At 42.8% G+C, this 27005-nt stretch overlaps 1 protein-coding gene across 10 annotated transcripts in view; it reads left to right on the top strand.

Moving 5' to 3' along the window:
• AHRR (aryl hydrocarbon receptor repressor) overlaps window positions 1–27005 on the top strand; it is a 383059-nt gene that overhangs the window by 101027 nt on the left and 255027 nt on the right. For all 10 annotated transcript variants that reach the window (XM_056520832.1, XM_056520829.1, XM_056520833.1 and 7 more), the window contains one exon: window positions 9342–9523. In XM_056520832.1, the coding sequence (XP_056376807.1) occupies window positions 9342–9523 (182 nt within the window). The remainder of the gene's footprint in view (window positions 1–9341; window positions 9524–27005) is intronic.

Below are 27005 nucleotides of genomic sequence, written 5' to 3'. Positions count from 1 at the left end.
TTTTTCATCCATACAAACCATGTACAGTGACCCCTCGACCTACGATGGCCCCGACATATGATAATTTCAACATGCGATGGCCTCTCAGAGGCCATCGCATGTTGAAGGCAGCATCAACATACGATGCTTTTTTATGTCGGGGCCATCGCATAAACGGCTATCCAGCAGCGCTGACTGCTTCAGCTGCTGCCGGATAGCCGTTTACGGTGCCCCGTGAGCTCCGGTGATGGTCACTTACCTGTCCTCGGGGCTCCGGCACGTCCTCTTCGGGATCCTCTGCATCATTGGCGCTCTCCATTGACATCATCGCGTCGCTGCGCACGCCGTCCCGTCATCCAATAGGAGCGGCGTGCGTAGCGACGTCATGGCGGCGACGGAGAGCGAGGATGCCGGGGAAGCAGAGGCCTTGCCGGAGCGTCGGGGACACTTCGGGGACGCGGCGACAGCGATGGACGGCGACATCCCGGGCAGTGGTGACGAGCGGTGACGGTCCGGAGCGGCGGGGACAGGTGAGTACAACTTTCTCTAACAGTGGTCTACAACCTCCGGACCTCCAGATGTTGCAAGACTACAACACCCAGCATGCCCGGACAGCCAACGGCTGTCCGGGCATGCTGGGTGTTGTAGTTTTGCAACATCTGGAGGTCCGCAGGTTGTAGACTACTGTCCTATACTTTACATTGCACGGATCCCTCAACATACGATGGTTTCAACAAACGATGGTCCGTTTGGAATGGATTACCATCGTATGTTGAGGGACCAATGTATAGATTTGTACAGTTTCTTTAAATGGCTTTAGGATTTCACTAACTACTCTTTGTCTCTTTTTGTTGATCTTTATTTTTGTTTAAGCCTACATCTTGGTCAATTTGAACATTTCAACACTGTTTTCATGTGGGTCTTTGTGATCAAAGAGTTAATTGTGTATGTTTGAGAAGAAAAAAAATTGTGAGACAACTGTGCCCGTAGTCCACAAAATAGACATTTAATAGTGAAGGTTTTATCTCCCTGGCTGACTTGGTTCTCACTAGAAACAGGTGCATGAAGTGAACGTGGGCTGCAGTTTTAAGAGCTCTCTTTACTGCTGCTGTAGTTACGCACACTGCTGTGGAAAGTAATACCATAGTAAAAGCTTCTCACATTTTGCCAACATGTTTACTTAACTTACTTTAAATGGGCACTGAATCTTAAATGCACTAAGGCAGCAGTCCAGATAAGCTCCATTTCGCTGAGGAAGAACAAACCACTGATATCTGAGAAGCAAGTGAGATCCTGCCTAGAAAAGAACCTTGTAGATAGACTACCAGATAGTGACCAGTTATCAGATGAAGTTTGAATGAAAGTTGTTTTTAAGCAAAATGTTCTCTTATATACGGTAATACATTCACTGTCTATCCATACTGCATATCAATAAAGTGCTATAACAAACAGAGAGATGTTCAATAGAAGGGAGAGAAGTAAGGAAAAAATCTGTGCTAGGAAAAACTGGAAACTTCTTGAAGTCACCTAAAAAGTAAAAAGGTTGAGTGAAAGAATCCAATGGACAAAAATTGTATTATTAATTTTCACATACAGCATCGATAAAAGAGAACAGAATAGAACCAGGTTTACTTGCCATTGTCATTGTCTATTTTGTATCCTCCAAATACATCGTGTTACCATCAGTGATCCCAAAGATGTGCTCACATCTGCTAAAGAATCCTACTTTTTATGGTGCCTGATAACTTCAAAATGTCTACTCTGACCACCACCATTTCCCCAACTTATGAATTCATAATATGAAAAGAATTGGCTTTAGCCTGGAACCCTTTATCTGCTCAGACCCCTACCAGAGCAGTATCAGGTGGCACATAAAGAAAAGCAGTAGGGTAAGAAAGTGCTGATTCCTGTGATTGATGTTTAGCACAGTCTAAGGGATTGGTATGGGTGGGCACAGCAGGTGATGGCCACTCCACTCTGAAAGCAGTGGGCGGAAAGAGGAGCCACAGGGGAATAGAGGCTAGATGGGTATTTTTATATATTTTTTTCTCTTAACCCACCCATGTTTAAAGGGGTACTCCGGTGGAAAACAGTTTTTTTTTTTTTTTAATCAACTGGTGCCAGAAAGTTAGAAAGATTTGTAAATTACTTCTATTTAAAAATCTCAATCCTTCCACTATTTATCAGCTGCTGTATGCTCCAGAGGAAGTTCTTTTCTTTTTGAATTTCTTTTCTGTCAGACAGAGGTGTCAGCAGAGAGCACTGTGGTCAATGTCAGGAACTGTTCAGAGCAGGATAAGTTTGCGATGGGGATTTGTTCCTGACATGGACAGAGGTGTTAGCAGAGAGCACTGTGGTCAGACAGAAAATAAATCCAAAAATGAAAGAACTTCCCCTGGAGCATACAGCAGCTGATAAGTACTGGAATGATTAAGATTTTTAAGTAGAAGTAATTTACAAATCTGTTTAACTTTCTAGCACCAGTTGATTTAAAAAAAAAAATAGTTTTCCACTGGAGTATCACTGTAACTCCCCCTATGGGGGTTCAGAATGACAGAAGAATCAGGGGACTTTTTTCCTTGGTCCTTACTACTGCTACTTTATGTGTAATGCTGTTTTTCTTTCATAGACTATTTGTTTAAAGTATGTACCTTCAATATTAATGCAAGTTAAGGGTTGATTATCTAATTTTTATATCTGTACACAGTTTAGTAAAATCATTATTTCCCTTTATATTGTTATCATATAAATACAAAACAACCTTTGAAACATAAAAAAAAAAAGCTAAAGTATTAGAAAAATATTATTTTGAGCCGGTAGAGAACACGCTGGTAAAAATGTTCAACCAAGCCCCTCGAACATACACACTCAGGTACCATGTGTGGGACTGCACCCCTCTCTTTGGGATTTTGAGATGCACAGCACAGGCAAGACACACGAACTCATACCCAGCAAACTCAATAAGAGAAAAGTCCGGCATCCTCTCAATTTATCTCCTTTTTTTCCAGCAGCACAAATACGAGGTAAGCAAAGTTTTATATTCAGGTTTGAAGCTTGACAAGGAGCTACACCTGTTATGCAGGTTAAAACATTGCTTCTCTTGTTTATGCTGCCGGAATAAAAGAAGATGCATTGAGAGGATGATGTCATAAGTTTTGGGAATACTCTTTGACCCGTTAATAAAGAAGATATAGTACATACCTAGAAAATAAAGCAGATGTCATTCAAGTTCATGTATTCTGAGAAAGGGAAAATAAACCCACCAAGGACAATTTTAGCCTTTAGTAATATGATAGAAATAGATGATATGATAGAAAACACTTTATTTGGATATATTCTCAGGATCAATTTAACATTAGTTTTTTTTTTTATTCTTAATATTCCATTGTGGAGACATTTTTCAGTCTATTGCCAATGTGTAGCATTTAGAAAAAGTAACCAAGGAGTAATAACTGTAATTGATTACCATATATAGGAGAGAGGGGACCCCATAGCAAAGATCGAAATGGGCTGCTTATTATGGTGTCTCATTTTGCCCCCCAGGACAGAAAGATCTGGTCTCTATTTTCTTTTGCTTTCTGCGACCCAATAATCAATTCCTTTAGTTAATTGGTGGGCCGATCAAGTCATCTATATTGTTGGACAGTAATAGATATGCATATAAACTCCTTTGTGACATTTCATAACCTTTAACAAGACCAGGAGCCGAAAATGAAGTGTTAACAATGGTTTGATTATATTGCTATTCTGTACTGGAAACAAGTCTGAAGCTATTATACATTCTGCATGACTAGATATAAAGAACTTTCATATCTGAAGGTTCAACTATTACATAGTACTTTAGTATTAGCTTAAGTTTTATGGCGAGTGCTTCTTGAGTGGTACTAGTGCATACAGACATGTCTATAGATAACGTGAGCGCAACCAATTGGTGAAAGGAAGCAACAATACATGCAACGATAGATGTTTCAGTCTGTTCTTAGAGACAGGTCTGTAAAATAGTTCATTGGAACTCTGCTGAAGAATAGATAAATATCTCTTAGATATGGGGGTTTCCCGGTTAACTTTTTTAACAATCTATATGCTATATTTAGAGACTACAGAACTGTTTAGCACCCTAAACTTAAAAAGACAAACACAGAACATATTAGAAGTATTTTGGAAATGCAACTTTTTTACAAAAATGTAACAACATGATCTGTTGAATTCCTTTTAACATATTCTACATTTATGCTGAAGAAGTTATTATCCAAGCTTCTAATCTGTAAAGGTCAAAGTGCTTATTCAGTCAAGTGTCTTATTCATTTTTTCATGTCTGTGTTCTGTCAGCTGGAAAACACAATGCTGTAATTCATTAGGAAACACTATTGAGAGGAATATAGGACATTAAAGTGTGTCGAGCATCTGTTTTAAAACGCTATTTCATGATAGATTATAAAATGCTGAAACAGCATTTGCCTGCTTGTATAGTGCAGTCCTTAGTTTCTACTGGACGTAATATATCTACATTACGCAACATTACGTCCAATAGATGGTGATAGTGGTGGGTGGAGAGTGGTCTGAACCCTCAGGCATCAAAAGTCATGGGCCGCTTACTAACCACCACAGCCTTTTTGTACTTAAAGGGGTACTCCGGTGCTTAAACATCTTATCCCCTATCCAAAGGATAGGAGATAAGATGCCTGATCGCGGGAGTCCCGCAGCTGGGGACCCCTGGGATCATGCACGCGGCATCCCGTTTGTAATCAGACCCGGAGCGTGTTCACTCCGGGTCTGATTATGGTCAACCGCAGGGCGGGCGGGGTGTGACGTCACCCTCCGCCCCTCAATGCATTGAGGGGCGGAGCGTGATGTCACACGGGGGCGGAGGCGTGACATCACACGCCGCCGGCCCTGCGGTCGCCGGTAATCAGTCCCGGAGCGAACGCGCTCCGGGCACTGATTACAAACGGGGTGCCGCGTGCATGATCCCGGGGGTCCCCAGTGGCGGGACTCCCGCGATCAGGCATCTTATTCCCTATCCTTTGGATAGGGCATAAGATGTTTAAGCACCGGAGTACCCCTTTAATGCCTCCAAGGACCACAAAAAGTATTTTGTCAGCAGGGCAGAAGTAGGCTTGCACTTGTCTTCTGTGTTGAATATTGCAGGAGCTTACATGTTGCATGACAGTAGGGAACCCGCTCTATTTAGCAGGAGCAGAGGAACCCTTTTGATTCATGTAGTTTAACCCTTTAGATGATGTAGTAACATTGAGGGAGATTTATCAAATCCTGTGCAGAGGAAAAGTTGAGCAGTTGCCCATAGCAACCAGTCAGATTGCCTCCTTTATTTTTCAGAGACCTTTTTAAAAATTAAAGAAGCAATCTGATTGTTTGCTATTGGCAACTGCTCAACTTTTTTTCTGCACAGGATTTGATAAATCTCTGCCATTATGATTATGGAATCTAAGTGGTTTTGTGGGCAACTGTCACCCCATCAGCACACAGGTGACATGACCCAGGGACATGGATGGGTTTCCAATGCAGCTATTGGCCTAAAGTAGGCCCACGGTATTTGTGTCTTCTCAGATGTGCTTCTGGTGTAGTCGTGCAGTGTGTTATATAAGCCATCAGAAGAATGCATGTGAAAGTCACATTTATGGACATTTATCAACGGGTTTAGTCAGGTTTTCTTTACTATAATTGTCGCAAAATTGTCGCAACTGCGACTACGCGATTTTTCGTGCGACATTTTTACTGGAAAGCGAGAAAAGCAAGTTTTCCAAAAATGAACTACGTAGTAATAATTTTAAAATGGACTACGGGTAGTCAGGTATTTATTAACTGCGACAGTCGCAACTGCGCAAAAAAAGTCGCAACAGGGTTAAAAATTGACTAAATTTACTCCAGCTCAAACATGGAGCAGAAAAAGCTACTACCAAAGTAAAAAAGGAAAAATTGCTTACGTGAAAGAAAATTATCAACAGGCTGAAACCAGTTGATAAATAAGTCCCACATAAGCAAAAAAAAGTAAGGAAAAAATTACTAAAAAAAAAATACATAAGCAAACATTGATAAATGTCCCTCATTGTGTGCATACACCCTCACCCCCCCTAAAAAAAATAATACATATTTACCTCTTACAAAATTAATTTTATATAAAACATATATACATTTTTGGTGTCCTGAACTATAAAACTAACTCATTATTTATCCCAAATGGTGAACAAATAAATAAAAATGATGCTAAAAGTGCTGTATTTTCTAATATGCCTCCCCCTTTTCAGAAAAGGTAGTGATTAAAAAGTCCCTTGTGCCCCAAAATGATACCATTGAGACGTACAACCCGTCTTATTAAAACATAAGCCCTCATATACAGTCATGGGCGTAAATGTTGGCTCCCCTGAAATTTTTCAAGAAAACTAAGTATTTCTCACAGAAAAGGATTGCAGTACCACATGTTTTGCTATACATGTTTATTCCCTTTGTGTGTATTGGAACTAAACCAAAAAAGGGAGGGTAGAAAAGCAAATTGGACATAATGTCACACCAAAGTCCAAAAATGGCCTGGACAAAATTATTGGCACCCTTAACTTATATTTGGTTGCACAACCTTTGGAAAAAATAACTGAAATCAGACGCTTCCTATAACGATCAATAAGCTTCTTACACCTCTCAGACGGAATGTTGGACCCCTCTTCCTTTGCAAACTGCTCCCGGTCTCTCTTATTGAAAGGGCGACTTTTCCCAACAGCAATTTTAAGATCTCTCCACAGGTGTTCAATGGGATTTAGATCTGGACTCATTACTGGCCACTTCAGAACTCTCTAGCGCTTTGTTGCCATCCATTTCTGGGTGCTTTTTGATGTTTGTTTGGGGTCATTGTCCTGCTGGAAGACCCAAGATCTCATACGCAAACCCAGTTTTCTGACACTGGACTGTACAGTGCGACCCAAAATCCATTGGTAATCCTCAGATTTCATTATGCCTTGCACACATTCAAGGCACCCAGTGCCAGGGGCAGCAAAACAACCTCAAAACATCATTGAACCTTCACCATATTTCCCTGTAGGTACTGAGTTCTTTTCTTTGTAGGCCTCATTCCACTTTTAGTAAACAGTAGAATGATGAGCTTTACCAAAAAGCTCTATTTTATTCTCATCTGTCCACAAGATGTTTTCCTAGAAGGGTTTTGGCTTACTCAACTTCATTTTGGCAAAATGTAGTCTTGCTTATTTGTGTCTTTTTGTCAGCAGTGGGGTCCTCCTGGGTCTCCTGCCATAGAGTTTCATTTCATTTAAATGTCGAGGGATAGTTCGCGCTGACACTGATGCTCCCCGAGCCTGCAGGACAGCTTGAGTATCTTTGAAACTTGTTTGGGGCTGCTTATCCACCATCCGGACTATCCTGCGCTTTCACCTTTCTTAAATGTTTTTCTTCTGTCCATGCCCAGGGAGATTAGCTACAGTGCCGTGAGTGGCAAACATCTTGATAATGTTGCGCACTGTGGACAAATCTAGATCTCTGGAGATGGACTTGTAACCTTGAGTTTTTTTTATATTTTTCCACAATTTTGGTTCTCAAGTCCTCAGACAGTTCTCTTCTCCTCTTTCTGTTGTCCATGCTTTGGCACACAATGCAAAGACTAAGTGAACTTCTCTCCTTTTTTATATACTTTCAGGTGTGATTTTTATATTGCCCACACCTGTTACTTGCCCAGAGAGAGTTTAAAGGGGCATCACATGCTTGAAACAATGTTATTTTTCCCCAATTTTGAAAGGGTGCCAATAATTTTGTCCAGGCCATTTTTGGAGTTTGGTGTGACATTATGTCCAATTTTCTTTTACCTCAATTTTTTTGGTTTAGTTCCAACACACACAAAGGGAATAAACATGTGTATAGCAAAACATGTGTTACTGCAATCCTTTTCTGTGAGAAAAACTTCATTTTCTTGAAACATTTCAGGGGTGCCAACATTTACGGTCATGATTTTAAGTATATCAACAGAAAAGTGAAAAAAATATAGTTCTGGAAAATAATGATGAAGAGCAAAGAAAATTGTTTGGTCATTAAAGGGTTATTTGGATTAAAGTGGGTTTATGGTCATTTGTCAAGTTAAACCATAAAGGATTGGTAAGGTTTCACCCGAACCCACCAGCAATGAGAAAAACAAACATTCTTCAGTGCTTAGAAGGATTGTCCAAGAAAAAAAAAAAATTATTTTGGCACTGTAAAAATAATAAACATACTATCCTCACCTCCTACAGTACCCCCCCCCCCCCCCAGCTGCCATGCCACTGCTACTGGTTCTCTGTATTGCCCTATTGCAGAAATGGGTAGTCCGTCTCTTGATCATAGTGTCAGTATTAAAACATACTTTTAAACGTGTATAAGATAAACACCTTTTAAAATATTTAATGTTGTATCCCGTTTTATATATTTTCACACAGATATATTTTAACCTTCCACCATTGATGTCACTGTGGAACTCCTTCCCAGTATTCCTTGGTTCTTATTTGTTTAACACAACACATAGAGATTGTAAAAATATTAAAGTGTACCAATCAGATCAACATAATTTTTTTTTTTTACAAATATATCACTCAGTACCTAATCCTGACCATGTATATCTAATTTTTGTGTCTAGCACCTTAATTTATTTTTTTTATTACACTTTTAATTTAGCTCACTAGTCTGAATTCCTCTCAAAGGGGTGTGGCCTCACTGTGCAGGTCTCCGCCCCTTCCCTCAGTATACTGTCTGCTCACTTCTCCCCTAGCATTAGCAAAACTACAACTCCCAGCTTGTCCTCACTGACAGCAGCGGGACACAAGCTGACAGTGGGAGGATTTTTCCTCCAGCTGAGAACCCTGCGCTCACAGCTGTCAATCAAGGAAGTGTGTCCATGACATAGGTGATGACGCATGGACACAACAGGACTAGTATGTGTCCAAGCAGGCAGGGGGGGCAGTTGTTTGACTGGCTTTTTCAGTGTGAAATACTGAACATTTTCTAATGAAAGCAATTGCAAAACCTATTGGTTTAGCATTCTTTACAACATATCAAATGTTTTTGTATCTGACAGTGCCCATTTAAGCATGAACTGAAAGGGGGTTTCTTTTACTTTATGACTGCCAGGGAAAGATGAGGTGGAAAAGTTACATCCTCTGAATGCCCAAAAAATTTGCCCCGCCAGAGCTAACATGGCTGCCAGAAAGTAGTTCTCAGGCTACTATTTTATGTCCTTGTAACTGAAGCCAAGAAAGGTCTTGAGCATAGTTATTTGAGTGTGAATAACTAAAAAAATAAAAGATAGGGGAATGCTTTAAGTTCTACACAAAGTTAAAATGGCATTTTATGTAATCTCTTCACCTCTTTCATAGGAGACCATCATCAGGGAGTGAAAAATCGAACCCTTCAAAAAGACACAGAGATCGACTAAATGCAGAATTAGACCGACTGGCCAGCCTGCTGCCTTTCCCTCCAGAAATTATTACAAAGCTGGATAAACTTTCCATACTTCGTCTCAGTGTCAGCTACTTACGTGTGAAAAGCTTCTTCCAAGGTAGGTTATAACTGTAGAGAAAATGTTTTGCTATTGATCTCACATTCAAAATGTAATTCTAAGAGGGAAATTTATCAAACTTTGTGCAGAGGAACATTGGAACAATTGCAGTTTTGATACATCTTCCCCTTAGTCTTCTTAACTTTCTGTGGTAGATATTTGTTCTGTTCATTTGTTATCTGGAAACTGGGAGATCAACTACTGCAAATGAGTCAGAATCCATGTGCAATTTGTGCTTAAGAAAAAAAGCCAAAAACTGGTGCACCATTTTTATTATGTGTTTATGCACTTTGTGCGCCTCATGGGACAAGGGACTTGGCTTTATTGGAAATCTGCCCATATTGGTGAATCATTTTTTAGATATACTCAGCATATGTTGTCCAACATATAGTTAACATTGGTTAACTTTATTCATTTGCAACTGTTGTCAAGTGCAGCAAAATGTATTTAGGGCGGCACAGTGCTTATAGTCCATGGACAATGTGGATGCTCAACTCAACCTGACCTTGGTCTCCTATACTCCAACCTTCACTTTTTGACAAGCAGTTTTTTGCATCCCAAAATTAAAAAATGCAAAAGCTTGACTGCATACAGTTGCATACAGTTGGCATCAGTCTCATGAGGGTTTTTTACCTTCTTCTGGATCAACACAGTAGGGTTTAGGTTGGAATTGATAGACCCTTGTCTTTTTTCAACCTTACAAACTGTGTTACTATGTTACATCAATGTAAGGCTGGGTTCACATATGTCCATCGTCCGGCATTGTTTCCCTCTGGCATGCACCGGAGGGAAACTGATGCTAGAACTGATCCCATTTATTTGAAGGGGACAGTTCACAATCATCCAGCATCTCAATTTTGACACCAGATGGTTGGACACGCCGGACGACACTGGACAGGGAAACACAGCTTGGACGCCGAATGCCACACAACTGATGACAACTTGTTATCAGTTGTGGCATCAGTTGAATCGAAGTTTAGGCTGAGTTCACCTATACCTGATGCCAGACATATGTTAACCCAGCCTTATTCAGCATTCCATTAGGGGATATATACATGATCAAAAGACTCATGTCAAAAGACTGATCAAAAAAGTTTGCCGACATATACTGCAGTGTGTTGTCAGTTGGCCCATTGTGAGAGATGTATCAAAACCTGGTAGAGGAAAAGTGGATTAGTTGCCCATAGCAACGAATCAGATTGCTTATTTTATTTTTAAGTGGCCTTTTTAAAAATTAAAGAAGCAATCTGATTGGTTACTTTGGGCAACTGCACCACTCTTCCTCTACACAGGTTTTGATAAATCTCCTCCATTGACTTTAATGGGCCATTCAGTGACACGTTTGGTCCATTTCATGAATGTTTACTATGTGCAGGACTTTAAAGAAAAACTGTCATCCTGTTCTCCTACACTAAACCCAATACACTGGGTTATCATTTGGGTGAACAGGAGTCTGTTGAGGAGTCACTCACTAACATATGTACCTTAAATCTGGAGTTATGTCCCACCGAAGATCCTCTTCTTCCATATTCATCACCGCTAGTCTCCACGTCCTAGTGCTGGTCAAGTGAGCGCTTAGTTGGCGCATGTGTTCACTTGACCAGCACTGGGACATGGAGACCAGTGATGATGAATATGCAAATACAGTCGATGGGGCCTGCCTCCAGCATGCAATTCAGTGAAGATAGAAGAGGATCTTCGGTGGGACATTACTTCGGACCTAAGGTACATATGTTAGTAAGTGACCCCTCAACGGACTCTTGTTTACCCACACTATTACACAGTGTATTGGGTTTACTGTGGGTGAACAGGATGAGAGTTTTCCTTTAATGTATGGACTCTGTGATTTTGAGTCTCACAAAGTGTACATCTGGGAAATGGACTGAATGCAGTCACTATTAGGTTATGCTCTGGAGAGAAAAATATTTATAAGGCTAAAAAAAGACTATACTGTAGAAAATATAACTAAATTCAGACTTACAATATTGTAAGTCTGCACGGGGCTCAGTCTATTTGCATGTTTTTATTTATTTATTTTTATACGCATATAAATATTTTTAAGGGCTCCTTCACACAGCCTTTTGTTCAGCATTTTAAACCATTTGCAAAAAAAATAACAATGCTGCAAAAAACACCACAAAAAAATGTGTCAGAATACCAAACTGTCTAAGTGTTCTTTAACATACAAAGGAAGATTTACTACTGCAAATGTAACTTAAAAATAACTGACATGATTTGCGTCACTTTTATTATGTGTTTTAGACACTTTGTGCTGTTCATCCAAAAATGGGCAAGGCCTAACAGGAAAGAGGTGTAGATTTGTTAAAAGGGGTGTGGTCTAATTGAGCCGAACTTAAAGTATGCCAAGTAATAGTTGGTATAAATGTACCAGATGCATTAAACAGCCTGACACAATGTAATAAGTCTGAACGCCGTCTCTGTTTGCGCTGTCTAAGAATTTGTTTTAGTAATTTCCACCCTAAGACAACATTAAAATGCACCATGAATACATACAAGACCACAAATACTTTGCACAGAAATAGTTTGATAAGACAGGTTTCAGAATTATTTTTTCAGAGGTTCCTTGTTACTTCTTGAAATGATGAGTCTCTGTAATGGAAGGCTAAGGGGAGATTTATCAAAACCTGTGCAAAGGAAAAGTTGCCCAGTTGCCCATAGCAACCAATCAGATCACTTCTTTCATTTTTCAGAGGCCTTGTTAAAAAATGAAAGAAGCGATCTGATTGGTTGCTATGGGCAACTCAGCAACTTTCCTCTGCACAGGTTTTGATAAATCTCGCCCTAAGTCCTTTCTGAAGAATGGTCATACAAAATTTGCTTTGAGTTGAAGTTATTCTTCTGTAAGAGAAAATATAGTAATTTAGGCACACACTGAAATGAAACACTTTGCATTATCATTGCATTTATCCATATTTCTAAGGAAATACTAAAGATTTGTTATGCTTTCTGTGCAAAACAGACTGCATAACTTAAAATGCTAAAATAGTCTACTATACTATTTTAAGGGTATGTTCTTAAATTGGCTAAAAAAAATGGGGGTAAATAAATTACGACCATTTCTTTTGAACCCTGTGAACACACACAAGCGAACTTTCACTTAGTTTTGCTTTTAAACTATTTGCTACATATTTTTGAATTTAAAAAGTATATACTGAAAATTTTCCCAAGAGGGCCAAAATGTGTTCTGATATACTTACACAGTACAAAGTGACTAAACTGCATTATTCAAAATGATAGAAATTAATTTTAGTGGATTCTGTTCCATTACTTTTATCTGCTATTAGTAAAGTTAAAAAAATTCAGAAATATTGCAGTTTGACACTGAATACTAAATCTCTGCAACAAAAACTAAATTGAGCATGTGAACTTTCCGTTAGGGTAAGTTCACATGTACTGTAAACGCTGCGGATGTTATGCTGTTTTCAACTATTTATTTACATTGACTTACTGTCTATACAGTACTGTGAGCTATGATTATGTTGGGACCCAGTACAGGAAGTTGTCCTGCCAGGTAAACATTGCCTCCAGTGTCACTGTTCTGGGCCCACTACTCTAGGGTATATTGCGTTATGTTATTTTGTGATTAAAGTTTATGTAAATGTTCATCAGTGTTACTGTACCTTTAAGGGAAGTCATGCAGTGTAAACCATGTGATCCTGATTTCCCAATGGGATGCCCCCTAGCCTAATCCTTGTGTAGTGCAGGGGAAGGAGCAGTTCAGCTGAGAAGAAGTGGTGTGTGTGTGTGTTAGGAGTTGGAGTTGAGCTGAGGTACAGTGTGGAAAGGAGTGAGGAGAAGTATGTGGTCATCTGAAGGAGGTCCTGGAAGAACTCAAAAGTCTACAGCCTCGCCATTTACAAGCACTCCTTTGCACAGGTAGAGCTCCAAGCCTGATGATAAGCTAAAAGGTCCGGAGCAATATACAGCAGTTGGTCTAAATTTAGCCTGGGATAATATCAGTCACCAATCTTAGACATGCAATAAAAAGTATAGAGTCCATAGCAGCTATCATTCAGACAAGTGAAAGCTAATACAAGTCCCAGCAAGGCAACAGGCTCTACAGTGTTACTCTGCATTTCCCCTACTCTGACCTGATACTCTGATAGTTTTCTGTAAACACAAAGAAAGATAGCATTTGCACTCACCATAGACACCATAGTCGCGGTGAGTGCATGCTATCTTTCTTTGTGTTTACTACGTTGTTACTACAGCTTTATTGCATCTCAGAGGATTCCTAGCCACCTCCGCCTAGGTATCCTTCCAATGTTAGTAGCATATGACGTGGTGCTCTCCTCTTCATTTCCCTGCTTTGTTGTGTATAGTTTTCTGTAATCCTGCATCTGTGGTCATTATTGTCCACAGCACTTGGCCCAGGAGAACTGTCTAACCTTGGAGTTTGGTGGTTAATGCTACCCTGGCATCATGAACAGCATATCACTCCAGTAGGACACCACAATTAGATTATATTTTTTCTCCAGAAAAAAATCTGTTGTTGATCGATAACCGAAACCGAGGCATAAAGAAAGATATCTGACACAGATTTTAACTTTTTATGCTGTGAAGTTTGCAGTGGTTTTGGACTGTGATTTAGCTGTAGATTACCACTATCCACATGATAATCCACATAGAATTTTCTCCCTTGTGAACATAACCTAAAGCTAGGGCTACACAATAAGTTTGGCAGTGACACAAGTCGCAACGCACTGTGCCACAGCGGCCTTAATCATGCTACATTGCAGCTAATGAAAGGGAATTAAAAGTGGATTGAGGAATGAATAGAAAATGGTTACGTTGTAACCTGCAAATTACCCCAACTGCACCAGAAAACCGTCCAACATCAACTTTTTGCTGTGGTAACTTGTAGCCCTAGCCTTACAATGAAATTTCACCCTCGAGCCCTAGCCTTACAATGAAATTTCACCCTCGAGCCCTAGCCTTACAATGAAATTTCACCCTCGAGCCCTAGCCTTACAATAAAATTTCACCCTCGAGCCCTAGCCTTACAATGAAATTTCACCCTCGAGCCCTAGCCTTACAATGAAATTTCACCCTCGAGCCCTAGCCTTACAATAAAATTTCACCCTCGAGCCCTAGCCTTACAATGAAATTTCACCCTCGAGCCCTAGCCTTACAATGACATTTAAGACTTCTATTATGTTTAAAATTGGGTCCTGTTTTTGTAAAAGATACTAGAACTATACAGAGTTAACAAAGATCTAATTTAATATCCTGATGTTACACGTTAGTGCAAAACGGAGATATTAAAATGCCAAATCCTGCTGTTTAGTGCAGCTATATGTAGCTTTGTCAGTTTTTTGTAACACGGGGACAAGTTGACAGTTTCTAAAAAGTAACCCTAATCACCCTATAAATGTTTTGTGGTAACTACCAGTGAAAACTGACAAATAGAGTTGACTTTTGCTGTTTTGTAAAGATGGATTATCAGTAAAAGATACGAATACAGTATTACAGTACAGGATATCCAGTAAATATTTTATGACAAGAGCATGACATATTTTTATTGATTTCATGGGGCATACATGATATAACAAAGGAAAAATATTAATGGGAAAAATAATATGTATAAAATGACTGGAATAAAATGGCACAGCACAAACAACTTCTGGTGCACAACCTGACACTTATATACAGTAACTATACAAACGGACCCTAAAGGGGTATTTTTATCTGCAACATTAGTGGCATATCTACAGAACAATCAATAGGAGTTTAGTAAACTGTTTAAAACAGTCTATTTGGTCTTATCTGTTTTCAGTTTCCTGTTCACCTTCATTGGTCACAACTAGGCCAAAGAGTGTTTGAGGGCCCTGAAGATAGATGAGAGTCCTGAAGTAGGACCTGCATCTGTCAGACATTATGACATATCCCATGCATATGTCAGAAATGTCCACATAGGAATACCCCTTTAGGGTCTATTCACACGTACAGTATTCTGTGCAGATTTGATGTGCAGGATTTCAAGCTGTGTTCACTCGTTCAGTTTACATTGAAATCTGCAGCAGAAAATCCTGCGCATCAAACCTGCATACGTGTGAATAGATTGTTAGGGTGTATTCACACATACAGTATCCTGTGCATATTTGATGCACAGCATTTGAAGCTGCAGATTTTATGCTGCATAGTTTAATGTAAACTAAATGACTAAACACAGCTTTAAATCTGCAGCTTTAAATCTAAACCATCAAATATGTGCGGGATGGATACTGTATATAGACCCTTAAGGTACATTCCCACACGGCGTATTTGCTGCGTATTTGCTGCTGCGTATTTTATTTTCTCTGTTGAAGTCAATGGGTAGGAAAATACGCAGCACCAAATACGCAGCAAAATACGCCGTGTGGGAACGTACCCTTAAAGATTTTTTGTTATCTAAAACAAAGTAAAATTAACCTAGAAAATGCTTACCTATATATCTCCCAGATTTTGGCACATTACGAGACAAATGTTTTTGTGCATGAGCAAACATCACAAATTTACTAAAGGATCTGCACTTTCATATACACACACAAGATTTTATTTCACATAAATTTATTATGAAACACCACCAACGGTGAATCCAAAAGCATTTGTAAATTGCCCCTATGAGTGGACCCCTATCTTTATTATCGTCCAGATTGTATGCTCTTTTCTCTTTTTTCTCTTTTCTATCTGTTTGGAGTTTTTTTTTTTCTTTTATTGTGGTTGTCTTTTATTGTGGTTCACCACAATAAACATTTTGGGGTGAATTTAAGGGCATTTACTAAGACTGATGACCACCAGTGTAGAATTGCTCTGGATTTATCAAGAGATGAATGTCTCATTATAAATCCAGACAGGCTTCTGAGAAAACTCCCTGACATACCACTTGGTAACATCAAGTACTGGTTAAAGCGTATCTGTCAGATCCAATAAAAAAAAAAAATTATATAATTTTTGTCTCTAGCAGATTTTTTTTTTTTAATACATGTGTGGTGTCAGCGGGATTGTAACACCTGCGCTCTGGCAGGACACGCCAGCTGTGAGTACTCTCTGCTTATGTCCACGCTGCTGGCAGGGCTGGGATTCGCATTGCGGGACGTGCCCGCATGCGAATCCCAGCCCGTCACTCACCTCCCTCACCTTCCGCCTCTCTGTGTCCTCGCAGCCCCAGTGTGCGTGCCCCTGCCTCCTAGGGCACGCGTGCGCCTGAGCTCTTTCACTTAAAGGGCCAGTGCTCAATTAATCAAGTGTCTACAACTGCACCCTGTCCTTAAATATCAGCTCCTCCCTTGCTTCCCTGCCGGATCTTTGGTTACCGTGGGCCATAGTGAAAGTCCTGTGTTCCTGTTACTGTGTACCTGTTCCTTGCTACCTTACCTCTCCTGCACCTGTGTTACCTGCCCTGACCTACTGCTATCTTGCCACATCCTGCCAGTCTCCTTCTGTGCCACGCTACCTCCCAGCTACCTGTGTGGATGAGTCGTTCCAGGGGTAGCGACCTGCGTGCCGCCTGCCGCAGCAAGACCATCCCGCTTTGACTGGAAATCTGGTGAAATCACTTGTTGGGGACAATATTGCCAAGATCACTGTCTTGTTTCCCCTGTGATATCTTCTATGCCTGTGAAACTCAGACGTAAGTTCTTGAATTGGGGACATTCTTACTTGCCAGTTGGTCACCTTAGTAGAGGGAAGACTCCACGACAGAAGCCTGCAAGTACCTTATAGCCTTCGCACATTCCAGAAACCCCATGGTCTTATGTAGTGGGGAACACTTGAATTCCAAAGAAGATGGGGAGAACAAAAGGGGGGCGGGGGTACTGTAACAACTGCGCTCCGGCCGAACACGCCGGCCATGAGCGCTCTCTGCTTATGTCCCCGCTGCTGGCAGGTCTGGGATTCGCATCACGGGGACGTGCCTGCATGCGAATCCCAGCCCGTCACTCATCTCACTCATCTTCCTCCTCTCCGTGTTCTCGCAGCCCTGCGCCTGTGTTATCTGCCCTGACCTACCGCAATGAGGACACTGATGCCAAGTTTCGGACAATGGTAGCTTTACTGAGGTTAGACAGATGAAACAGTCTATGCAGGACAGCCAGAATCCCAAGGAGGTGACCACTGACACAGGGGGACCCCACAGAACTGCTGGGACTTGCAGTAGGTAGAGACACTTTAGTGCAGGCCATGTTGACTAGACAATTGACTGATGACTGACTTGTGACTGACAAGACAATGACTTTAGCTTACTTGAGCTGACTTGTGGCTGCAGACTTTATGCTTGAGGCCTCCAATGCTCTGGACACACTTTGTAAGACGTCTTGACTGCACTGGACCTCAGGAACAAGAGAGAGAATGCAGCCTCTCCCCTGGTTTTTATAGGGGGCTGTGCAAGGAGCCCATAGGTCACTGGGGGGGGGGGGGGTTCATCTGGTCACTAGTTCCTCCTGGGTAGCAATCACATGGTATGACCGTTTAAGAAACATTACACTTTGAATACATGCCATACGTACACGGGGGGGGGGGGGGGTAACACTGGAGGGGGGCCCTGGGGACATGAAGGGACACTGCCTGACAGGGCAGGAGAGGTACGGGGAAACAACATCCTGTACTGGGTCACCACACGTTTTCAGTAGCTCACTTGGTTGAGATCCTCTCAAAGGAAGGGGTAGTGGCCTCACTGTACATACCTCCACCTCCTCCCTTAGTCTGCTGTCAGCATCTCTCCCCTTACCTCTCTCCTATCATTAGCAAAACTACGTCTCCCAGCATGTTCTCACTGTCAGCGCATGTTGGGAGTTGTAGTTTTGCTTATTCTAGGGGAGATGTGAGCGGGCTGTTGCCGACCTTTCCCCTAGCATTAGCAAAACTACAGCTCCCAGCATGTCCAAACCCTAGGGAAGATGTGAGCGGTGGGCAGGTGGAAAAGTGAGCAGCGGGCGGAGAAGTAGGCGACTGTAAGCTGATATGTGAGCGGTGGAAAGGGGTCTGACATATGTGCAGTGCAATCCCAGGAGCTCCGCAACAGTCAACATCAACTCATACACTCTTAGCACTTAGAGCATCAGTGATGCTAGAGGCGCACTGGGGAAAACAGCTGATTTGGCTATTTCGGAGTTCCAGTGTGGCGAAAACTCCTGCATCCCTCACAGCTGACAAAATCTGGAGGGAAGCAAAAGTTTTTACTACACCATCAGTGCAGGTCTTTACTTTCTTTGTGCTTGCTTCCAGCACAGACAAGCCTTGTCCATGTGACATCAGTTGTCCGTGACGCTGCCTCTGAACTCGTTGGTGCCCCAGCAGGTATGAGGACCCCTAGTGGCCACTTTTTTAAGCCATGATTTCGCTAAAAAAAAAAAGGGGTCTTCTGGGGGAAAACATTTTTTTTTAAATCAATTGGTGCCAGAAAGTTAAAAAGATTTGTAAATTACTTATTATCAGCTGTCACGATGCCGGCTGGCAGGAGGTGGATCCTCTGTGCCAGAGAGGGATTGGCGTGGACCGTGCTAGTGGAACGGTTCTAAGTCACTACTGGTGTTCACCAGAGCCCGCCGCAAAGCGGGATGGTCTTGCTGCGGCGGTAGTGACCAGGTCGTATCCACTAGCAACGGCTCAACCTCTCTGACTGCTGAAGATAGGCGCGGTACAAGGGAGTAGACAGAAGCAAGGTCGGACGTAGCAGAAGGTCGGGGCAGGCAGCAAGAATCGTAGTCAATAAGGCAATAGCAGGAGGTCAAGTACACAGTATGGACAAACACAGTAACGCTTTCACTAGTCTCTAAGGCAACAAGATCCGGCAGGGGAGTGCAGGGGCAGTGATCAGATATAGTCTGGGAGCAGGTGGAAGCCAATTAAGCTAATTGGGCCAGGCACCAATCATTGGTGCACTGGCCCTTTAAGTCTCAGGGAGCTGGCGCGCGCGCGCCCTAGAGAGCGGAGCCGCGCGCGCCAGCACATGACAGCGGGGGACCGGGACGGGTAAGTGACCTGGGATGCGATTCGCGAGCGGGCGCGTCCCGCCGTGCGAATCGCATCCCCGACGGCCAAGACAGTGCAGCGCTCCCGGTCAGCGGGACCGACCGGGGCGCTGCGGAGAGAGAGACGCCGTAAGCGCTCCGGGGAGGAGCGGTGACCCGGAGCGCTAGGCGTAACAGTACCCCCCCCCTTAGGTCTCCCCTTCTCTTTGTCCGGTAACTGCCTCCCCTGGGATGAGGACACCGGGAAAGAATGGAGGGTTTCCTCAACGGCAGGCAGTACAGAAGGAGTGGGAATGGGGAGGGAGGGCAGAGGGCGAGGCCTGGCACGGGGCAGTGTGACACCAGGACGGGGGCCATGAGGAGGCACCGAGGCTTGCCTGACTGGACTGGGAGGGGGGGAGAGGCACTTCTTATGGCAGGCAGAGTCCATAAAGACCTTAGGGAGACCGGTTACAGGGGGAACCACAGGGTCACGGCAGGGAGTACTGGGAACCGGTTTAAGGCAGTCCTTGAAACAAGAGGTACCCCAGCTCTTGATCTCCCCTGTGGACCAATCCAGGGTAGGAGAATGGTGTTGAAGCCAGGGTAGTCCAAGGAGAATTTCGGAAGTGCAATTGGAGAGGACCAAAAACTAAATTTTTTCGTGATGAGGTCCGATGCACATTAGGAGGGGCTCCGTGCGGTAACGCACGGTGCAATCCAACCTGACTCCGTTGACCGCGGAAATGTAGAGTGGCTTGACGAGACGGGTCACCGGGATGCGGAATTTATTCACCAAGGAATCCCGAATAAAATTCCCAGAGGCACCAGAGTCCAAGCAGGCCACGGCTGAGAGGGAGGAGTTGGCTGAAGGAGAAATCCGCACGGGCACCGTGAGACGTGGAGAAGCCGACTTTGAATCAAGAGACGCCACACCCACGAGAGCTGGGTGCGAGCGTGCGTTTCCCAGACGTGGAGGACGGATAGGGCAATCCACCAAGAAATGTTCGGTACTGGCACAGTACAGACAAAGATTTTCTTCCCTACGGCGATTCCTCTCTTCCTGGGTCAGGCGAGACCGATCCACTTGCATGGCCTCCTCGGCGGGAGGCCTAGGCGTAGATTGCAACGGAGACTGTGGGAGAGGTGCCCAGAGATCTAAGTCTTTTTCCTGGCGGAGCTCTTGATGTCTCTCAGAAAAACGCATGTCAATGCGAGTGGCTAGATGAATGAGTTCATGCAGGTTAGCAGGAATTTCTCGTGCGGCCAGAACATCTTTAATGTTGCTGGATAGGCCTTTTTTAAAGGTCGCGCAGAGGGCCTCATTATTCCAGGATAGTTCAGAAGCAAGAGTACGGAATTGTATGGCGTACTCGCCAACGGAAGAATTACCCTGGACCAGGTTCAGCAGGGCAGTCTCAGCAGAAGAGGCTCGGGCAGGTTCCTCAAAGACACTTCGAATTTCCGAGAAGAAGGAGTGTACAGAGGCAGTGACGGGGTCATTGCGGTCCCAGAGCGGTGTGGCCCATGACAGAGCTTTCCCAGACAGAAGGCTGACTACGAAAGCCACCTTAGACCTTTCAGTAGGAAACTGGTCCGACATCATCTCCAAGTGCAGGGAACATTGCGAAAGAAAGCCACGGCAAAACTTAGAGTCCCCATCAAATTTGTCCGGCAGGGACAAGCGGAGGCTAGGAGTGGCCACTCGCTGCGGAAGAGGTGCAGGAGCTGGCGGAGGAGATGGTTGCTGCTGTAGCAGAGGCAGAAGTTGCGACTGAAGTTGCTGCACCATGGTGGACACTTCCGACAGCTGGTGGGTTAGATGGGCGATCTGTCGGGATTGCTGGGCGACCACCGTGGTGAGGTCAGAGATAGCTGGCAGGGGAACCTCAGCGGGATCCATGGCCGGATCTACTGTCACGATGCCGGCTGGCAGGAGGTGGATCCTCTGTGCCAGAGAGGGATTGGCGTGGACCGTGCTAGTGGACCGGTTCTAAGTCACTACTGGTGTTCACCAGAGCCCGCCGCAAAGCGGGATGGTCTTGCTGCGGCGGTAGTGACCAGGTCGTATCCACTAGCAACGGCTCAACCTCTCTGACTGCTGAAGATAGGCGCGGTACAAGGGAATAGACAGAAGCAAGGTCGGACGTAGCAGAAGGTCGGGGCAGGCAGCAAGAATCGTAGTCAATAAGGCAATAGCAGGAGGTCAAGTACACAGTATGGACAAACACAGTAACGCTTTCACTAGGCTCTAAGGCAACAAGATCCGGCAGGGGAGTGCAGGGGCAGTGATCAGATATAGTCTGGGAGCAGGTGGAAGCCAATTAAGCTAATTGGGCCAGGCACCAATCATTGGTGCACTGGCCCTTTAAGTCTCAGGGAGCTGGCGCGCGCGCGCCCTAGAGAGCAGAGCCGCGCGCGCCAGCACATGACAGCGGGGGACCGGGACGGGTAAGTGACCTGGGATGCGATTCGCGAGCGGGCGCGTCCCGCCGTGCGAATCGCATCCCCGACGGCCAAGACAGTGCAGCGCTCCCGGTCAGCGGGACCGACCGGGGCGCTGCGGAGAGAGAGACGCCGTAAGCGCTCCGGGGAGGAGCGGGGACCCGGAGCGCTAGGCGTAACATCAGCTGTATGCTACAGAGGAAATTCTATTCTTTTTGAATTTCTTTTTTGTCTTGTCCACAGTGCTCTCTGCTGACACCTGATGCCTGTATCAGGAACTGTCCAGAGCAGGAAAAAATCCCCATAGCAAACCTATGCTGTTCTGGACAGTTCCTGACACAGACAGAGGTGTCAGCAGAGAGCACTGTGGACAAGACAAAAAAGAAATTCAAAAAGAATAGAATTTCCTCTGTAGCCTACAGCTGCTAATAAGTTCTGAAAGGATTAAGATTTCTAAATAGAAATAATTTACAAATCTTTTTAACTTTCTGGCACCAGTTCATTTAAAAAAAAGAAAAAAGTTTTCTACCAGAGAACCCCTTTAAGGACTACAGTTTTTTTTTTTTTTTTTGCACTTTAGTTTTTTCCTCCTCACCTTCTATCATAACGCTTTCAATTTTCCACCTACAAACTCATATGAGGGCTTGCTTTTTGTGCCACCAATTTTACTTTGTAATGACATCAATAATTTTACCACAAATTCTACGGCGAAACCAGGAAAAAAATATTTGTGGGGCTAAATTGAAAAAAAAAACAACTGCATTTTGGAACTTTTGGGGGCTTTTGTTTCTACGAACACTTTTCAGTAAAAATTACACCTTATCTATATTTTGCAAGTCCATACGATTAAAATGATACCCTACTTATATTGGTTTGATTTAGTTTTACTTCTGTAAAAAAAATTATAACTTTATGCACGAAAATTTGTAGGTTAAAATTTTCCTCTTCTGACCCCTATAACTTTTTTTATTTTTCCATATATGGGGCAGTATGAGGGCTTATTTTTTTGCGCCATGATCTGAAGTTTTCATTGGTACCATTTTTGTTTTGATGGGATTTTTTGATTAGTTTTTATACATTTTTTTAGAGTATACAAAGTGACCAAAAATTTTGACAGCGGCGAACTAAAGGGTTGGCTATTAACGCTGGCCCTCAGCTACAAGAATCAGCTGAGGGACGGCTGGTATGGCAAGGGTTCGACTCGGGAGCCCACGCCTTACCCCGTTAACAGCACAAGGACGTGTATACACATCCTTGGTCATTAAGGGGTTAAATAACATTTTCTTATTAAGTATATTAGGAAAGTTAGTGCTTTGCCAAGATATAATGTATAATTTTTTTTTTATCTGACAGTGCCTATTTAAAGAAATCCAGAAATGGTAACTTTTGATATAAACCTAAGCCATTTGGGGCGCCCTTCCTAATACTGTTATTGCTTCCCTCATCTGAGATCGCCCTCACTCAAACACTACTTTCAGAATCCGAATTCAGTTACTGAGGGAAAAGCGGTTCATCACCAGGGCATCATTATTGCTCTAAACAATTTGCTATATTTAAAACACAACATAAAATTACCATCAGAAAATATACACAAACCACACAAACAAAATGTTAAGTCCTATCACATGAGTCAGCAAAAAAGTAGAATTTAAATGGATCTAAATATTTGGTTAAAACACTGCTTATGACACACAAACAGGGCTGGGAAAAAAAACAAAAAAACGTTTTCCATGTGAAGATGAAACTTCCAGCGTTGTTGAACTATAGTAGTGAACAAACAGAGGGGGGGGGGGTTCAACACTATGCCCATTGTATGGGATTACATATTTTTTTTTACCTCTACTCACCTCCATTGCTCCTGCAGCACCTCCAGTGTCCTGCTCCAGTCCCCCCATGCGATCGCCTTCCTGAGTTGTAGCATGATGTATCATACTGCAGCATTGTCCCACCTTGGCCAGCAATTCACTATTCATGAGCCGCAGTATGACACATTGGGCCCGGTTGCCTTCCAGGCCCGACAGTCACGCTGCAGCTCAGAAGGACGATTGCATCAGGGGGCTGAGCAGGACACCGGAGACATCTTGGGAGCACTTAAGGTAGGTAAAGGTTTATTTTTATTTTATTCCACACAACGGACATAGTTTTAAGCCCCCGATTCTGCTGGATAACCCCTTTAATGAGGTAGATTACTTTAAAGTCTGTTTTATCAAATCCAGAAATACCTGGTTAGACTGAGGCCACTTTCACATGAGTTTACTGGTGAACATCCATAAAACAGATCCAAAATATGTGCATATAATGGATGAAATCACATTAATATGTCATCAATTTTGCTTCAGTATTGTTGATAATAGCATTATATATATATTTGTAAAATACATTGGTTAAAAAATGTGTATATATTTGTCCCTGCAGCTATTCCATGTGTGTCTCTCTGAGGAGTCCAAATACAGGAAGTGAGTGAGGACAAGCAGGGCTCTGTGCAGGCTCTATAACATGTTCCTGGCTCATACATCAGGATGATTGACAAGCCAGGAGCCTGTACAGATCCCTGCTTTTCCTGCCCTCACTTCCTGTATTTGGACTCCCCATAGAGACACACAGACAATAGCTGTAGGTACAGCATTTTTTTCACCCAAAAAGATACACAATTGTTAACCAAAGAATATTACAAATATACATATATATAAAAAGTAAAATATACATTATATAAAAAGTTTTTGTTGACGACAGGTACACTTTAATGACATGGATCAAATATGAAACACATATAGATGCATACAGCATACATATTTTAATCTCTCACTGTGTAGATTTTAATGGGCCTTTTGTTTTTTAAAGCTTTTTCAAAGTGAAGCTGCTGCCAGTGTGATGTAGGCCATGTCATACCCATTCTATCCAGGTGTGTGATATGTGGGTCTGAGTTAGAAGTTTTTAGATATTACATTTTTCTTTCTGCCTGTGCTGTATGTAATTGAAGTACCTGGAGTCATCAGGGCGTCACACAACAGTGCTGACGTCACGCTCCGCCCCCTCAATGCAAGTCTATGGAGGGGGCGTGACAGCGTCCCGCCCCCTCCCATAGGCTTGCATTGAGGGGGCGGAGCGTGATGTCACACGGAGGTGGAGCCGTGACGTCACTATGCTCTGTCCCCGTGATCGCCAGTAATCTGACTGATTCCAATGGGGTGCGGCATGGAAGATCACGGGGGTCCCCAGCGGCGGGACCCTCACGATCAGGCATCTTATCCCCTATCCTTTGGATAGGGGATAAGATGTCGTAGCGCCGGAGAACCCCTTTAAGATGTAATATCTTAGTGAAAATCCTATAAATTCACTAGAAATCACAACCTTAAACTGCTGCTTCCGTTTCAACGTTTCAAGATGCCAATCCTAATTCATAGCTCTCTTCTGAGCCATTTAGCCGCAACATCAGTCTGCGCCTATTTTCTTTTCTTTACACAGCTTTATATTTAGATTTCTGTTTACAAAATGCCACCAGCTTTTGGAAATCATTTTATGGGATATTAATGAAAAGAAACAAAAAAAAAAGCATTTCCTGTATACTCACTCCGTGACTCATATCTATCGAAATGAGCACAGGAAAGATAGTAGCACCACAGAGATGTTTTGAAAACCTGTCTGGTTACTATAGTAGCCACTTTTATGGCAGCGTTGTTTGCTATGCTTGCAGAGTCATATGGAAACAGCTACTGAAGTCCCGATGAATGTTTTATAGATTCCCTGGTTCAGACCGAGACTTGTCATCCACCTTCATTATGTAATACCGCAGACCTGGATATGTCTGAATCCATTTTATCTATGACTTGCACTTTTACAGTTTCTTTCCTTAGCGCTACAAAAAAAAAAAAATGTAAAAAAGAAAGATAAAAAATTAAAACTTGTTCAAGGTAAAAAATAAAACATTTTGGAAAAATCCCTCTTCATTTTTTGCCGTGAACAGAGTGTTTTTCCATTGTTATGTAGTCAGTCTTCTGACTTCCTTAACTTCCTTGTCCGGGAAGTAGATACTTATACCAGTCATTTTATTAGCTATTGTCACATCTTTGTCACAGAGTCACATGGCTTTACAGAACTACAGTGCATGCAAACTCCTCCTTCCACCAAACCCATTTTTCTACTTTACACTAAATTCAGTAGGGCCTGAATTATGGTAACCTTGCCATATGTTAGTTTTGGCGGCATGCTCAGATTGATGCATGCAACGTTTCCAGTGCCAAAAAACTTTTGGACACTGCACTAGATTTATATATCAGAAGCCTATAGGCATGGATTGTCTGTTGCTGTAGATTCCGCCCATTAAGTAGGCCACATTTTTAAGGGATTTTTCAGGATTTTCTATTGACTAATATCAGACGAGTGGGGGGCTGATTCCTGGCATTTAGTTGATGGAATAGGCTGTATACTTGTGTGAGTGCTGCCATACACTCTGTAGCGAGTGTACCTGGTACTGCACTATAGTGAATGGTAGTAAGTGTATGGCAGTAAGTGAAGGGGCTGCAGCTCTTGCACGAAAGTTGGGACCACCACTGATCTGTTATTGATGGCCTTTCCTAAGGTTAGGGCTTCAATAAAAAGTCACAGAAAACCTCTTTAAACAGGTATTTCCATGTCAAAAGGACATGCCAAAAATGTCTGGTAGATGTTGGTCCCACCTCTGGGACCTGCTCTTATCTTCAGAGAAAGGTCCCCCCTGGCCCCCTTTGGCCTGCTTGTAGTAGCTGGAGGTGGTTGGGAAGCAAAAACAGTTGAGTGGGCTGTTTTAAGCATTAGGTGAGTCACTATCCTTGACTTTAATGGGAGATGTGTAAACATGATGTTACCCTGCTAGAATCTATTAAAATTATAGCATATGCCTAGGGTGGACATACCCTTTTAATTAATGGAAGGATTTATAATATTTGCTTACAAAAAAAGTATAATATTATACAGTAGTTCCTCAAGTTACAATATTAATTGGTTCTGGGACAACCATTGTATGTTGAGACCATTGTATGATGAGACCAGAACTCTATGGAAACCTGGTAATTGGTTCTGAAGCCTCCAAAATGTCATCCAAAAATAGG

This window comes from Hyla sarda, chromosome 5 (assembly GCF_029499605.1).
Source record: "Hyla sarda isolate aHylSar1 chromosome 5, aHylSar1.hap1, whole genome shotgun sequence".
In the NCBI taxonomy this organism is placed as follows: domain Eukaryota; kingdom Metazoa; phylum Chordata; class Amphibia; order Anura; family Hylidae; genus Hyla; species Hyla sarda.
Note: the sequence above shows the minus strand (reverse complement) of the source record. Positions and strands in the feature narration are given on the sequence as shown.